General features: G+C 45.2%; 1 protein-coding gene across 1 annotated transcript; it reads right to left on the bottom strand.

The window, feature by feature from the left end:
• Positions 1-5,189: 5,189 nt before the first annotated feature.
• Positions 5,190-12,301, bottom strand: CCDC70 (coiled-coil domain containing 70). The gene is made up of 2 exons (XM_060637259.3): positions 12,086-12,301; positions 5,190-6,088 (listed from the first exon to the last, which is right to left on the bottom strand). Exons 1-2 carry the CDS (start codon positions 12,141-12,143, stop codon positions 5,340-5,342), a joined length of 807 nt encoding a protein of 268 aa, XP_060493242.1. The 5' UTR covers positions 12,144-12,301; the 3' UTR covers positions 5,190-5,339.
• Positions 12,302-14,446: the final 2,145 nt, after the last annotated feature.

Raw genomic sequence — 14,446 nt, 5'->3', positions numbered from 1 at the left:
TGTCTCTCTCTCAAAATTAAATAAACATTTAAAGGTAAAAAATAAAAAGAAGCCCATATGAAGATGGGGGCAGAGATAGGAGTGATGCATTTATGTGCCAAGGAATGCTAAAGACTGCCAGCAGCCACCAGAAGCCTATAGGATCATGGGATGGGTTCTCAGAGCCTCCGAGCCTTCAGGAACCTCCCCTGCCAGCACTTTGATTTCAGACTTCTGATCTCCAGAACTGTGAGATGATAAATTTCAGTTGCTTATGACTCCCTGTTTGTGGTTATTTGTTAGAGCAGCTCCAGGAAATTCATACAGCTGCCCTCTGCTAAGTGAAGAAGCTGGCACCAACACCGGAACAGGGGTAGGGGTAGGGGTAGGGACTGCCCGTCTGAGCCCTAAGCTAGGTCAGGTCCCGCTACTTTTGTGACTATTAACAGTAATGAGGTATGCATGTCCCTTTGTTCTTCTGGGTCTGAGTTAAATGAGAAACTACATCATAAGTGCCAAAGAGGAGAATTAGACCTGTCACGCTGTATGGTTTTTGAAGAACAGAAAATGCTATTCAGGCTTTAGGGCACCCACTAGCTTTTAAGAAACACATAGATATGCTGAGAAGAGTCTAGCAAATTCCAGGTTAACAAGCATTTTTTCTCAATGTGCCATTGGCCTGTGCTCCACAGTAAATTTTTACCAGCTGGACATTTTTTTTTTCCTTACTCAAAGTTTGTATCACTTTGCATTTTGTGTAGCTCTGCCCACCTCCCCGGAGGTGGGTCTAGACTATGGGGACAGTATCCAGGCTTATGCAGAGAGGACAGAGAAGTTAGCAAGGACTTCCTTGGGTCACCCCAGGTGCCACCTCTTTGATGTGTGGTCTCTCCTCTTCATACGTGTCCAGCAAACAGAAGCTGGATGCACTGCTCTGGGCCACGTGCCCCTACGCAGGTGATCTATGCCTGGGCTGCAGAGGAAAGGCACAGGACGCTGAACTGTTCTTTCCCATCCTAACTTCTCAGAAGGAGCCTGGGCCTCAAACCAAGTTTCTAACACTTGCCGACAGGGACTTCTGCAGTTAGAAAGTCCGCTACTTCTGGGGCGCCCGGGTGGCTCAGTTGGTTAAGCGTCCGACTTTGGCTCAGGTCATGATCTCACAGTCTGTGAGTTCGAGCCCTGTGTTGGCTCTGTGCTGACAGCTAAGAGCCTGGAGCCTGCTTTGGATTCTGTGTCTCCCTCTCTCTGTGCCCCTCCCCTGCTCATGCTCTGTCTCTCTGTGTCTCAAAAATAAATAAAACATTAAAAAAAAAAAAGAAAGAAAGTCCACTACTTCTGTAGCTGAAGAAACAGAGGCTCAACCTGAGCCTCAAGCTCTTAGCCATGAGCAGCAGAACTGGAAATAGAATCGGGGCCTTTGATTTCTATCCCAGAACTTTTTTTTTTTTTAACTACACACAAATGTTTTTCTAGAATTTAGCTTGCATGAGAATCATCTAGAAAACATGTTTTAAAATACAAGTTTTAAGGCCTGGCTCCCAGAAATTGTGATCCACTCCGGGGTGGAGCCCAGGAATTGTCATTTTAGCAAGCAATCCTAGGTGAGTCTGATGTGTGTGGCCCACGGCCTAAAGATGTAATGATAGCCCCCATGAACAGATCACCTTTCCCTGAGAAACCCACTGCACTTCAAAAACGCTATCGTTCCCCTTCTGGCAGGTTTAGGGAAGAGCTTCTGGGTGGGTTCAGGCTTGGAGGGAAGATGACAATTCCTCAGAGTGAGTTCAATGGCAAGGTACTAGTTACGGCAATAGAACCTGTCTCCAGCACTCCTGGATCTTCCAGTGTCTGCAACATGATTCTGGAATAAAGATGACTTCGGCTCTCCCAGCTGGACGAGCGGGACCCCGAGATGGCCTAGATGATATGTTCCCCGCCAGAGGATCAAAGGAGAGGCGAGCTGCTTCGAGATGTCTGCCCGTGCCTTAGGTCATGGAACACCCAGGAGAACCCTCAGGAGCTCAGTGATGCCATCGTGGTGCCATCTTAAAGAGGAAACCAGCTTTCACTGCTGTTCTGACTGTGAAGAAGTCTATCTGCATGTGGGATAACACTAGTAAAAATAACTCAGAAGTTAGAAGCCGCTTTCACGGACATTATCTGCATCCTTTCTGTGAGTCTATGTGAGGGCCCAGTGATTCCCAGTTATTAGCCTACACAGCTCACTTAACCTTCTGTTTTCTTTTGTCTAAATCTTGGCTTTTGTTTCATATCTCTACAGATCTTCCTCTGTGTTTAACACACTCAAGTGGGGTGCACTGTTGGGGTGCTCTCAGAGAGGCAGTCCTGCCTACCCTCCTCCTTCCTGGTATTGGTCCAAATTTTACAAATAATTACATTGTGATTATTTGATGATTGTCCTCCCCTCTGGGCTGCGAGCTTCACGTACACTCCCAGACATAGCCCAGAGCTGGCAAGGCACAGTGGTGGGTGAATGAATAAACAGATGACGAAATAACTGACGAATCAACCCTTTATGTAACAAAGGGCTGTTGGCTGCACAACTTTTTGTTGGGTGACAAGCGAGAAGGGTTGAGTTCACCCAAGTGCTGACCAGGCTTGGAGAACTTGCCCCACGTGGCAGATAAAGGGGTTCTGCCACGTCTCAGACTACACTCTTCATCTCCCCTCAACCTGAATACACCCCATCCTGCTCTCCCTTGCCCTCCTCCCAGTGATGGGCACAGCCATCCCCTTTTTCACATCATCCTTGACACTGGCCTCTCCCACACTGATGAAATCCAGCCCATCCCCAGCTAGGTGACTCTGATCGACCTCCCCAAACTCCTTCACAAGCTGCCAGCTCCTCTTCACCCACACCTCACTGACACCAGTGTCACTTCTACAGATGTGTGCCTCCAATGTTAAAGGCCCTGCAAATCACCCAGGGACCTTGTTAAAATGCAAAGCCTGATGCAATAGGTTGGGGCCTGAGATTCTGCATTTCCAACAAAGTCCCAGGTGAGGCCAGTGTTCCTGGTGCACAGACCACACTTTGAGTAGACAGATGTCATTTCTAAAATTTAAATCTCATTCCTTCCTTCCTTAAAATTCTTCAGTGGCTCCCTATTGCCCACAAGACCTTATGCCATCAGTTTTCTGCCTTCTTGTCCAATCCACGGTTCTGCATATCTCCCATCTTTGCAGTTCCTCAAATGGTGACATGTTCTCTTGTGCCTATGCTGTTCCTTCTGCTTGGAATGCCTTCCAACCTCTCAGGCTCCCTCCCCTAGCTAATTCCCACTGGACTGTTAGGATTCACCCAGTCATCACCTCTGCCAGAAAACCTTTCTAGATTCCATCCACTCACTCCCCAATGCCAGAGTCAGCTACAAGGCATCAAAGGAGCACTCCTGAGATCTCTCACGGGTCTCATCACCTTGGGATGGACTGGCCTCTTTACCTGCTTGTCTCCCCACCTAGACCTAAGAAACAGAGCCCGGGACAGTGCAAGTTCACAGCTATTTGCTGGAGGAAGGATAGACTCGCAGAGGGACACACCTGTCCTCTCTGGGCTGCCCCTCAAGTTCTCTTCAGTTGGCACCTGTCTCTTAAATTGTTTCTATGGAATGCTGTTAAAAGAGGGGGGGTCTATTTACCACACCCCAGCTCCTGCCTCCACCAGATTTATGTCTCTTTGGCCTTAAGATTAACAATTTTCTTTACTTTTGTTTGCAGCAGAATACTGGGGATCCCTGAATCGGCAGCTCTTGCTGCACTGGGGTTCCCACCATTCTGCACACCATCCACTGGACAGGTCTTCTTGAGTCAGAAGGCTGGCCCTGACTCCTGAGAATCAGACGCCTTGCCAGACACCCCAAACTTTCCCAGAGTGATACAGAGCCACCGAGGCCTGGCTGTTCCTGGAGTGAGCCCATTCTCCTATTACCAGGAACGTTTGCTCGGTACACCTAGGGGCCCCCATCCTCTCCTCTCCCTATCTCTTCACTGCTGCCCCAAACTCTGGTGAAATTCCAAAGTGCTGTAAGGCTCACCCAAGCCCAATGCCATTATTGGCTGACCTACTCTAAAGCTGTGTTCCATGATCTAGGGCTGTCATTAGAAAAGGAACAGGACCAAGAGGCAGATGGTGTGAGTTCTAATCCTGGTCCTTCCGTTTGCTACCTGCCTGGCCATATGTAGTCACTTTGCTTCTCTAGGTCCCTGTTTCCACGTCTGTACAATGGGTTTATGTACCTTCCTTGTCCACCCACAGAGTTGTGGTGCTGGCTACATGAGTTGGTGAGTGTGAAAGTGCTTGTCAAGCAGGAAGGGATGTGCAAAGGTTAGGTAAGTAGAGGCATTAATAAAGATGAGGGCCAGGCCTCAGAAAGGGGGGAGGCAGGTGTTTGCCTTTACATGTCTCCACTTCCACCTTCTGTTCGTTTCCATACCAATGCCCACAGAGACCATCTAATCCCAGAGGAAAAGCTGGGTGTGTAAGTTGCTGACCACATGAGTGTACATTCATTGAGTGTATTACCTCCTTGGGGCATTTTAATTTTGAATGAAGGAGAGAGATTCGAAGGAAGGAATTGATCCTGTAGTGAGGCCTGTGTGAATGGGAACACATGTGGCAGGGAGACTGTCCTATGTGGAACACTTTGACTTCACCGGCAGGGAAGGGCCTTGCTCTAGAGCCTTCGCCTTATGCCCCGCCCCTTTCTCAGGCTACAGAGAACTGGAATTGAGAAGTTTGCTGGGCATCAGGAACCACAAGTGACAGGACCATTAGGGAATTCAGCCTGTGTGTTCTAAAAGGCCTGCAGGGACAATGAAGCACAATGAAGGCACTGTGGCCTTCTCTGAAAAGCTGTCAGCCTGCTCCAGGCCTCTAAGCCTGCTCAGAGTGGAAAAGAATGATTGTCCCCCAGCACACCAGAGGCATAGGTGACTCAGCTGCTCTCTGTCCCTATGTGTCTCTAACTGGAGTTGTCTCAGCCTCTCTTCTCTCCCATTCTGACTTTTAAAGAGAGCTGTAGGGTCTCTATTCACAAACAGTCACACATGGTGGGCTCATGGTGAAGTGCCCAGAACCAAGTTCTATACAGATAGCAGTACAGCCTGGAAGGTAGAAATATGGCCTTGGATAATCACAAAAGTGGGAAAAAAAAAAAAAAAAAATGAAGCAGGCCTTATTGAAGAAGTTGTTTTCCCAAACCTCTTCTCAGGACTTTATTAGGTCTTTTGAAGCAAGGAGACAAACAAGTGCCTATTTTCTCCAGCACGTTGGGTCACCCTGGACTTGAATCCCTATCCAACAGAGTCTGGACCCCATGTCCCTTCATGTCCTGTTCTCACGCTCTGCCTCGGAAGAGGGCCAGTGATTGGGGCCCTCCATTGATGTTGTGGTGCCTGTCTTCAGGTATCTGCTCCTCAGCAATATGGCCACCACCTTCTACCCAGAATGCTTTCTCCTCTTCCCAGAGGGCATTCTCTTCCTCCCAGAGGGACTTTTTATCCTCCCACAGGGACTTTTCCTCCTCAAGAAGAGCTCTTTCCTCCACCCACAGGGCTTTCTCTTCCTCCCACAGGGCCTTGTCCTCCTGAAAAAGGTTCCGGTCTCTTTCCCATAAGGCATTGTCCTCTTTCCAAAAGGCCTTATCCTCCTTCCAAAAGGTACGGTACTTTTTCCAAAAGGTTTTTTCTTCTTCCCGGAAAGATTTTTCCATTTCCCAGAAGGCTTTTTCCTCTTTCCAGAAGGTCTTCTCTACTTCCCAGAAAGGTCTCTCCTCTTCCCAAAAGCCCAAGATCTGACCCCGGAAAGCATGGATCTTGCCTCGGAAATTCCACATCTTTTCTCTGAAGTCTTCTATTTTCTCAAGAAAAATTTTCATCTCTTCCCGAAAAGCCTTATCTTCCTGCAACTTGCAGATTAGTTTCTTCTGGCGTATGTTGGGTGAGGATCCCACCATTGACCGAAAGCAAGCAAGCCCCATCCATTTGCTCACTTTGAAGGGAAACATCTTCTTAGTTAGCCAGAATGGTGGGGTGGCCATGATGGAGGACAGGACTGTTGGCCAAGTCCAGGTCAGCTGGTCAAACCCTGCAGGGGCAGTACAGAAAAAAAGTTCATGAGTATTACATGCCAGAGAAGGAGCCCTTGGGTCTGTATTATCTGATTTAGGAAAATTTAACCATTTCTCTCTTTGACCCATTGCATGTGTTTGTGAGAGATGAGATTTGGTAGAGAAACATGCTGGCTGGTTATAGCTTTGGGCTGAAGAGGGAGTCAATACATTCAAAGTCAAAGCCGCTGAAGTCATAGAATCTCAGCCAACAAGGACAGGGATGCTCAACTAGGATATCAGAACACACAAGTGTGACACGATCACTTCAAGGGGTGTGTCACAGTTTTCTTTTACTTTTAAATAATAAAGTACTGCAGCCCCTCAATGCTTTGCTTTTGTTAAACCAATGAGAATTCATTTGAAGTTTCGGCATTCTCACTTGGGGATCGCTCATAACCTTCTCACGGCCATGCTCGCAGCAGGGTGCCACAGGTGTGAGTGTTCTGTTAAGGCCACCTGAAAAGCAGAGGGTGAGACCCACTGGCCTAGGGGGTACTATTTTAGTAGAAGAGTCTATTTGGGGAACAAAGACTTAAAACGGTAAGGTAAGAGACGATGCCAAATGTTAGCAAGGATACAAATAAGAGGAGCTCTCACAATATCAAGTAATACTGAACAATAGGGAAGAGGCTATATGACTCAGTAGCTCCACTTCCAGGTATGTACCCTGAGGAATCTTATGAATTGTGACCAGGAGACATGTACAAGAATGTCTGAGGAGACTTGTTCATAAACGCTCAACTGCAACAATCCAATGGCCATCACAATAGAATGGAATTTAAAAATGGTAGTATATTCATGCAATGGACAGCACAGCTATGTGCAACAATGTGGATGAATAGTATAAACATAATTTTTAAAAAGAAGCAGGATTGGGGCACCTGGGTGGCTCAGTCGGTTAAGTGTCTGACTTGGTTTCGGCTCAGATCATGATTTCATGGATCGTGGGATTGAGCCCCACATCAGGCTCTGCACTGACAGAGGGGAGGCTGCTTGAGATTTTTTCTCTCCCTCTCTCTCTCTCTATGCCCCTCCCCTGCTCTCTCTCTCTTCAATAAACAAACATATAAAGCGAGCGAGAGAGAGAGAGAGAGAGAGAGAGAGAGAGGCGCAGGATCAAAGAATTTCAAAGAATAAAGTTCCCAAACAGGAAAAACTGAACTCTGTTGTTTATATACTTAGGTGATAACACAAAAAAGCATAGCAAAGAAGTGAGACCCATAAGTCGAGATAGTGGTTGCTTGAGAGGGGAGGATGGGATAGGGAAGTGGTGGTGGTGATTAGGTGAGGACATGAGGAGGGCTTCTGAGGAGCTAGCAGTATTCTATTTCTTTACTGGGGTAGTGGTTGTAGGTGTGTTCATTATAAAAATATGTTAAGCTGTAGATATATATTTCAAGTACTCCGATAAATGTATTATATTTTACAATAAAATATAAGCTAGGGAGAAAGAAAGGAAAGACAGAAAGAAGAAAGGGAAGTGAGGAAGGAAGGAAAGAAGAAAGAAAAGAAAAGAAAATAAAAGAAAAGAAAAGAAAAGAAAAGAAATAAAGGGAGGAGAGACAGAGAGAGAGAACATTGCCATATATCTGAGGTATCAGATATCAGCACCCTCCAGACTACAGTAAGTACAAAGGTGGGTCAAGCGATGAGAAAAAGGGCTGGACACAGGAGAATGGTCAGAGGCAGGGAAGACAAAGGGTGCATGTACCTGGTGAGGGCATTAATTTCCATTTTGAGCTTTCCGGAAGGAGCTGCCAGGGTCTGGCCTCACTCTGTGGGCCTTGCTAAGCACCACATAATGGAGCAACATGACTTCCCTTTGGGAAGTCCCTCTGGGCTTTCTTCTTGTTTTTCCATTTTCAGACTCAGGATCAGGGAGTAGGGGAGAAGGAAGGACACATAGGTGGAGTGTGTGTGTGTGTGTGTGTGTGTGTGTGTGTGTGTGGTGAAGGGATAGACGGTGGCATCACCATGTCCACCCAGCCACACAAGCCAGAAACCTGGAGCTCATCCCTGACTCCTTCCTTTTCCTCACCAGACTTTGAATCAATCATCAACCCTCCCAGTTATGATTGTTAACATTTCTTGGAACCATGCCCTCAGATTCATGTCATTGACCACGGCTGCTTTGCACCAGGACCCCTGTGACAGTCTCACCAGTCTCTCTGGTATTGACCTTACCCTCCCATCCACCCCTACTGTAGCCTCAGGGGTGTTTCTAAGTTTCTTTATTTATATTTTGAGAGAGAGAGAGAGAAGGCGAATGCTCAAGAGGGGGAGGGGCAGAAAGAGAGGGAGAGAGAAAGAATCCCAAGCAGGCTCTGCACTGTCAGCACAGAGCCGGACACGGGGCTCAAATCCACCAGTCGTGAGATCATGACCTGAGCCAAAATCAGGAGTTGGATGCTTAACTGACTTAGCCACCCAGGGACCCTGCCCCAGGGATGTTTCTAAAACACGTATCACACCTGCTCGCAAAACTCCGAAGACTCCACAGCCCAAATCCAAATGCCTAGTAAGGTCCTCTGTAACCTAACTCCTGCTTGTCACTCCCTTGACCTTCCTACCATCTCCAAAGCTAAGTTTCAGTAATAATGGGCCACATCCAGTTCTCTGGACAAGACCTGCAGTTTCAAGCTTCCAAGCCAAGGAACACTCTGTGTCCTCTACTGATTACCTTTCCTTCTCAGTGTGGCTTGAATTCCTCTCCACATCGCCCCCTCTGAAAGCTACTTGGACCTTCCAGACAAAGTTCATCACCACCCCCTCACTCACTCCTGTTGTTTGCTTGTCATGCTCGGCTGATAATTAGGTGTGGACGTGCCTTGCTGCCATCCCTGTAACCCAGCATCTAAGATGAAGCTGTGGGCATAGGAGGTAATTGATAGAAATGTTGGTTGACTTGAACTGAATTTCGTTGAATTTTGGAAATTTGATTTTCTAGGTTGTATTATGGTTGTCTTATTTATGTAACTGTTGGTATCTTGAGGTGGGGGAAAGTGCGTCCTTCTTCCTTCCTTTCTGCTATGAGAACGCAAAGCAGGCCCTCAACAAGTGTTTGTTGAACTGGATTTGGAAACTCTATAAGCAAAGCCTCAGGGTCAATTAGAGCCCAGGATAGCTGTCAACAACAATCAACTTCCTAATTACAATGTTAGTAACAACAACTCCCTGCACATTTATTTAGCCCTTTTATGCTGGGCACTTTACTGGCATTACCTGTGTAATCCTTTCAACCATGCTGTGAGATAGGCACCTTGATTAACCTCATTATATAACTGAGAAAACTCAGGCTTGAAGTTAAAAACCCATTCAAGCAATTAAGTAGATGAGGCAAGATTCTTCTAGTGAGTGCTAGAAGTGCATTACGTGGTCAAGCAATACTACTTGGAAACACCATCGGGCTGATATTTTAACTAGGAAGGAGTGTGTGTGTGTGTGTGTGAGAGAGAGAGAGAGAGAGAGAGAGAGAGAGAGAGAGAGAATTGTATTAAGCCCCGGACCTACTGATAACTTAATGATAACATTTAGCAATGTGGTCACTAATTTTAAAGGAAACCTCCTTTCTCCTCATACAATCCTGCTAAAAAAAATACACCAACACTCACACTAAAAAGCAAATCAAAGAACACTGAATGTTATCAGTGAAGAAAATATATTTTTCACCAAACAACAAAAAAAGGCTTACAAAAATCTATTTTTATATGTGAGGCTTGTCTGTTTCCAGTTTGCAAAAACGAACAAACAAACAAACAAACAAACAAGCAAAACCATTTCTGTGCAGGCTTCTGACTTTCTTCTGAAATGTTTCCTGGACATATTCCAATGCCAAAAGTAACCACCTTCCAAATTACACTAAAGCTTTATTTCTTATTCCTTGGGCAATGTTTGCACTAACTAGAGAACTCACTGAAACAGTTTAATAAATTCTTTTTTCCTTTGCACCAGAGATCCCCACTGTTCTCTGATTCTGAATTTCCCTTGCCTAGTGGTTCCCAGGCTCTTATTTTCTGGCTCTTTTCATGGCCTCACACTTTCTGCAGGTCTAACACCAGTTGTGGTTCTTGGCAGGCTTTCCCTTCAGCGCTGTGCTCCACAAAGAACCAGTGTCGACATTCATGAGGAGAGAGAACCACAAAGCTGAATGGAGAAGCCAATTCTGGGGGACTGGCTCAGTCCATGGAGTCACTTGAGAATAGGAAAAACTACAAAGTATAGGTCAGTGAGCACTAAATGTTCACTCTCCCTGATTTTCCCCCAGTCTCACTGCCTACTTGGGCAGCGGCAGGAGAGATCTGCTTATGACACTTGTTGACAGAAATAAATGTATTATAAGTCAAGTATTCAGGGACTGTCCCTTGTCAGAAGATCTGGGCTCCTATTTGTGGAGAAACAGGGCCACAGGCTGAAACTTCTTCAGCCTCCAGCTTAGCGTCTTGGCATCCACATCCATTGTTAATCCCCGCCTACAGGCTCCTGGGCAAAGCCAGGCCCTCCCCCATCTCCTCACAGCCCCATGGTGACTTTATTTCCTCAGCCATCCCTCACTCCTGGGCCTTCCTATCTCCCTCTCTGCTCCTTCCGGCCTCTCAGCACACGAACACACTCAAGTCCCTCTCATCTTAACACGACCACTCAACCAGCTGACCACAGAATCCCCTAGCTCTTTCTGCTTACCGTGTGCTAGCCTTCTCCTCCTTGAATACTCTTCTCAAAGAGCAGCCGACGATCACTATCCACCATTTCTGTATTGCACATACAACCCATCCTACAGCAATCTGCCTTTTGCCTCCTTACTCCACTGAAACTCTATTTGTTAAGATCCCTAGAGACGTGCGCATATCCTACAGCAATCTGCCTTTTGCCTCCTTACTCCACTGAAACTCTATTTGTTAAGATCCCTAGAGACGTGCGCATTGTTTAGTCCTTTGTCCTCACTGACCGACCTGTTAGCAGCATTTGACATTAGTCCTTTTTGAAGCTCCCTCCCCCTTGGCTTCTATAACACGGGGTCATCCTGCTCTCTTCCCACTTCCCGGACCACTCTTTCTCCACCTCTTTGTGGACTCCTTCTCCCGTCGGAATGTGTTTTATCCACGGAAGGCGGTGCCTACCTCACAGAGCTCTTGTAGGGAGTAAATTGGGCATTTTGAGTGCCTAGCCCAGTACCTGGCACATAGCAAGTGCTCATTAAACAGAAAGCAAGAATAATTACAATTGTTACTATTTTCTGTCATTTTCAATCTTCTTAGACCAGCATGCCAGGACGATCATGATCTGTCCCCACAAACCATTTTTGCTTTATCTCTCAGCCACCTTCCCTGATGCCTATGCTCTGGCCACGTGCAATCCCTCAAACATGCCAAGTTTTCCTCAGTTTCCTGCCATGTCTGTCTCTCTCCCTGGATAGCCTTGCCTAACCCCACTTCACTTCACCTAGTTAACTCTTTGGAACTCAGTCACCTCCTCTAGCTCTCCTGACACCCCTGTCTCTACCAAATTCAGAGTCAGTATATGCCTCTCCTGTCCCACTAGGAACACTGTTTCACAGCTCTGTGTCCAGCATCCAGCGCAAGAGCTGGTACATAATATATGTTACGTAAATGACAGCTGAATGAAGGGCGGTATCCCGGACTATAATGTTAGAGAAAAATTCATCTGCAAGTTTTTCTCATGACCATTTAAATTATCCTTGAGAGATAAATCAAGCATAATATCAAATACATACATGCGTATTTAGATATAAAGTGTAATATGATATGTGGGTTCAGTGTATCCAACTTATTCCCTACAAGAGCTACCTATGAGGTAGGCACTGCCTTCTGTGGATATAAAAACAAGAATCAAAGAAACACGCCTAGTTTTCAATATTACACTTCAGGGCAGGAACTTACTTTTAAGGAAAATGTTGTATATAACTCTATGCTTAGAACAAATAACTATCCAATCTAAAGCCAACAGTTACTTACTGCTTAGCTGTTTCCCAACTGGGCAGTCCTCAGTAGCCCTCAGAGGCCAGGCAGTCATTGTCACATCACAGACCCCCTGACACTGTTGGCAGTGATCCCTCTGCCCCTCTTAGTCCTGATTCACAGGGTAGGGAGACCCACAATGGTTAAGGGACTTTAAAAGGAGTGGAAAGAGAAAGACTTTTCCGTCTTCCATTTTTGACTTCACCAATAGGGTGTCACTGTTGATGACTCACAAATGATTGTTACCTCACATTCTACCTGGATTGTATCCAGGGGCAGGCTTCTGGAAAATCACGTTGCAGTCAGGGGTTTTGTATGTGATGAATCATTTCTCTTGCTGCTCTCGAGACGCTGTCTTTGGCTTTTGACAGCTTGACTATGATGTGCCTATGCATGGATCCCTTTGTATACTAGAAATTTGTTGAGCTTCTTGGAAATGCAGATTTGGTATAGTTTTTCTTCAAAGTTGAGAAGTTTTTGGCCATTATCTCTTAAAATATTCTTTTTTTCCACTTTCTTTATTCTTCTCGGACTCCTTTTACATGTACATTAGCTCAATGGTGTCCTAAAGGTGTCTGGAGCTCTGTTCATTTTTCTTCATTTTTCTTTCTATTGCTTAGACTGGATAATCTCAATTGATCTGTTTTCAAGTGTACTGATTCTTCAGCCAGATCAAATTGCTCTCGATCCCCTCTATTTTTCATTTTTAACTGTAGAATTTCTATTTGGTTCTTATTTTTTAAATAATTTCTATTTATTGATATCCTCTATTTGGTAAGACCTAATTCTCAAGCTTTTCTTTAATTCTTCAGGCATGGTTTCTTTAATTCTTTGACCATATTTATTTTATTTAAAAAAATTTTTTTAATGTTCATTTATTTTTGAGAGAGAGAGAGAGACAGAGCATGAATGGGGGAGGGGCAGAGAGAGGGAGACACAGAATCTGAAGCAGGCTCCAGACTCTGAGCTGTCAGCATAGAGCCTGACGCGGGGCTTGAACTCAGGGACCGTGAGATCATGACCTGAGCCGAAGTCGGATGCTTAACTGACTGAGCCACCCAGGCGCCCCTCTTTGACCATATTTATAATAGCTGATGTAAAATCTTGGTCTAGGAAGACCATCATCTCCAGTTTCTCAGATAGTTTCTAACCAAAAAGAGAATAACTCAAAATAATAGTTTCTATTGATGCTTTTTCCCTCCATGTGTAAACCATTCTTTCCTGTTTCTTTGTGTGTGTCCTAAGTTTTTGTTGAAACTGGACATTTAAAATAATATAATTTTAAGTAATATCATCTAAACAATATAATATCATACAAATAATACAATATAGCAACCCTAGAAATGTGATGTCCCCCCTCCTCAGGTTCACTGTTTCTTGTTGTCGTCGTCGTCGTTGTTATCGCTATTTGCTTGTTTAGTGACTTTCCTGGACTAATTCTGAAAAGTCTCTTTTTTTTTGTCTTGTGTGGCCACTAAAGTCTGCTTGCTTAGCTTAGTGGTCAGCTAATGATTGAACTAAGAGATTTCCTTGAACTGGCAAGTGTCTCTTCCTTTGCTAGGGACTCTGTGTAGGTGTGTGTGTTGGGGCATGACTTAGGTGATTTGCAATTCTGCCTTAGCCCTCACTTCCTTGCTTGTGCAGGACCTCAAGGTCAGCCTGAGGTGAAAGATTATGACCCTCCTCAGGTCTTTCTTGGGTATGTACTCAGTCAAATACACGTGACCTTCTAGATTTCCAGAAATATGTTAGAATTTTTCAGAATCTTCATGTTGTTCTCTGTTTTTCCTTTTAAGTTTTTGCTCAGCTTCTTATTAGCTCCAACTGGTGACACTGTCACAGGAAACTGAGATATTAAAAACTTGCCACTGTTTTCTTTTTTTTTTTTTTTTTTTTTTTTTTGACGAATGCCCTGAGGATAGGGCCATTTGCACAAAATTAGCATTGAGTTAAAGACAAGTCCTGTGGCTGGAGCTTTTCAGTGAACTGCCAGACAAGTCAAGTAGTAATAATTCTTTGGAGATGGGGAATTCTTTGGACTCCAAACTCAACCTGTCCTCTTACTTGTCCATTCCAGGTGTCCCAGTCATTGATTTTAATCATTACTCTTTTCTAATATATGTACTTAAGAATGTCAGTTTCCCTATAAGTACACTTACTTGGATCTCACACGTTTTGACATGTCACATTTAAAAAAAATATTTTTCATGTTTATTTATTTTTGAAAGAGAGAGAGAGAGAGAGAGAGAGAGAGAGCGCATGAGCAGGGGAGGGGCAGAGAAGGAGACACAGAATCCGAAGCAGGCTCCAGCCTCCGAGCTGTCAGCACAGAGCCCGACATGAGGCTCGAACTCACAA

Source organism: Panthera onca, chromosome A1, assembly GCF_046562875.1.
Source record: "Panthera onca isolate mPanOnc1 chromosome A1, mPanOnc1 haplotype 2, whole genome shotgun sequence".
Classification (NCBI taxonomy): domain Eukaryota; kingdom Metazoa; phylum Chordata; class Mammalia; order Carnivora; family Felidae; genus Panthera; species Panthera onca.
The sequence above is the reverse complement of the archived record's forward strand: the minus strand, read 5'-3'. Positions and strand labels throughout refer to the sequence as shown.

What these genes read in the sequence shown, in the direction of transcription:
- CCDC70 (XM_060637259.3), bottom strand. Translation starts at nt 12,143, where the DNA reads ATGACTGCCTGGCCTCTGAGGGCTACTGAGGACTGCCCAGTTGGGAAA. An exon ending in AGTTGGGAAACAGCTAAGCA is followed by an intron (nt 6,089 to 12,085) that starts GTAAGTAACTGT and finishes CTGCCCCTGCAG; the next exon opens with GGTTTGACCAGCTGACCTGG.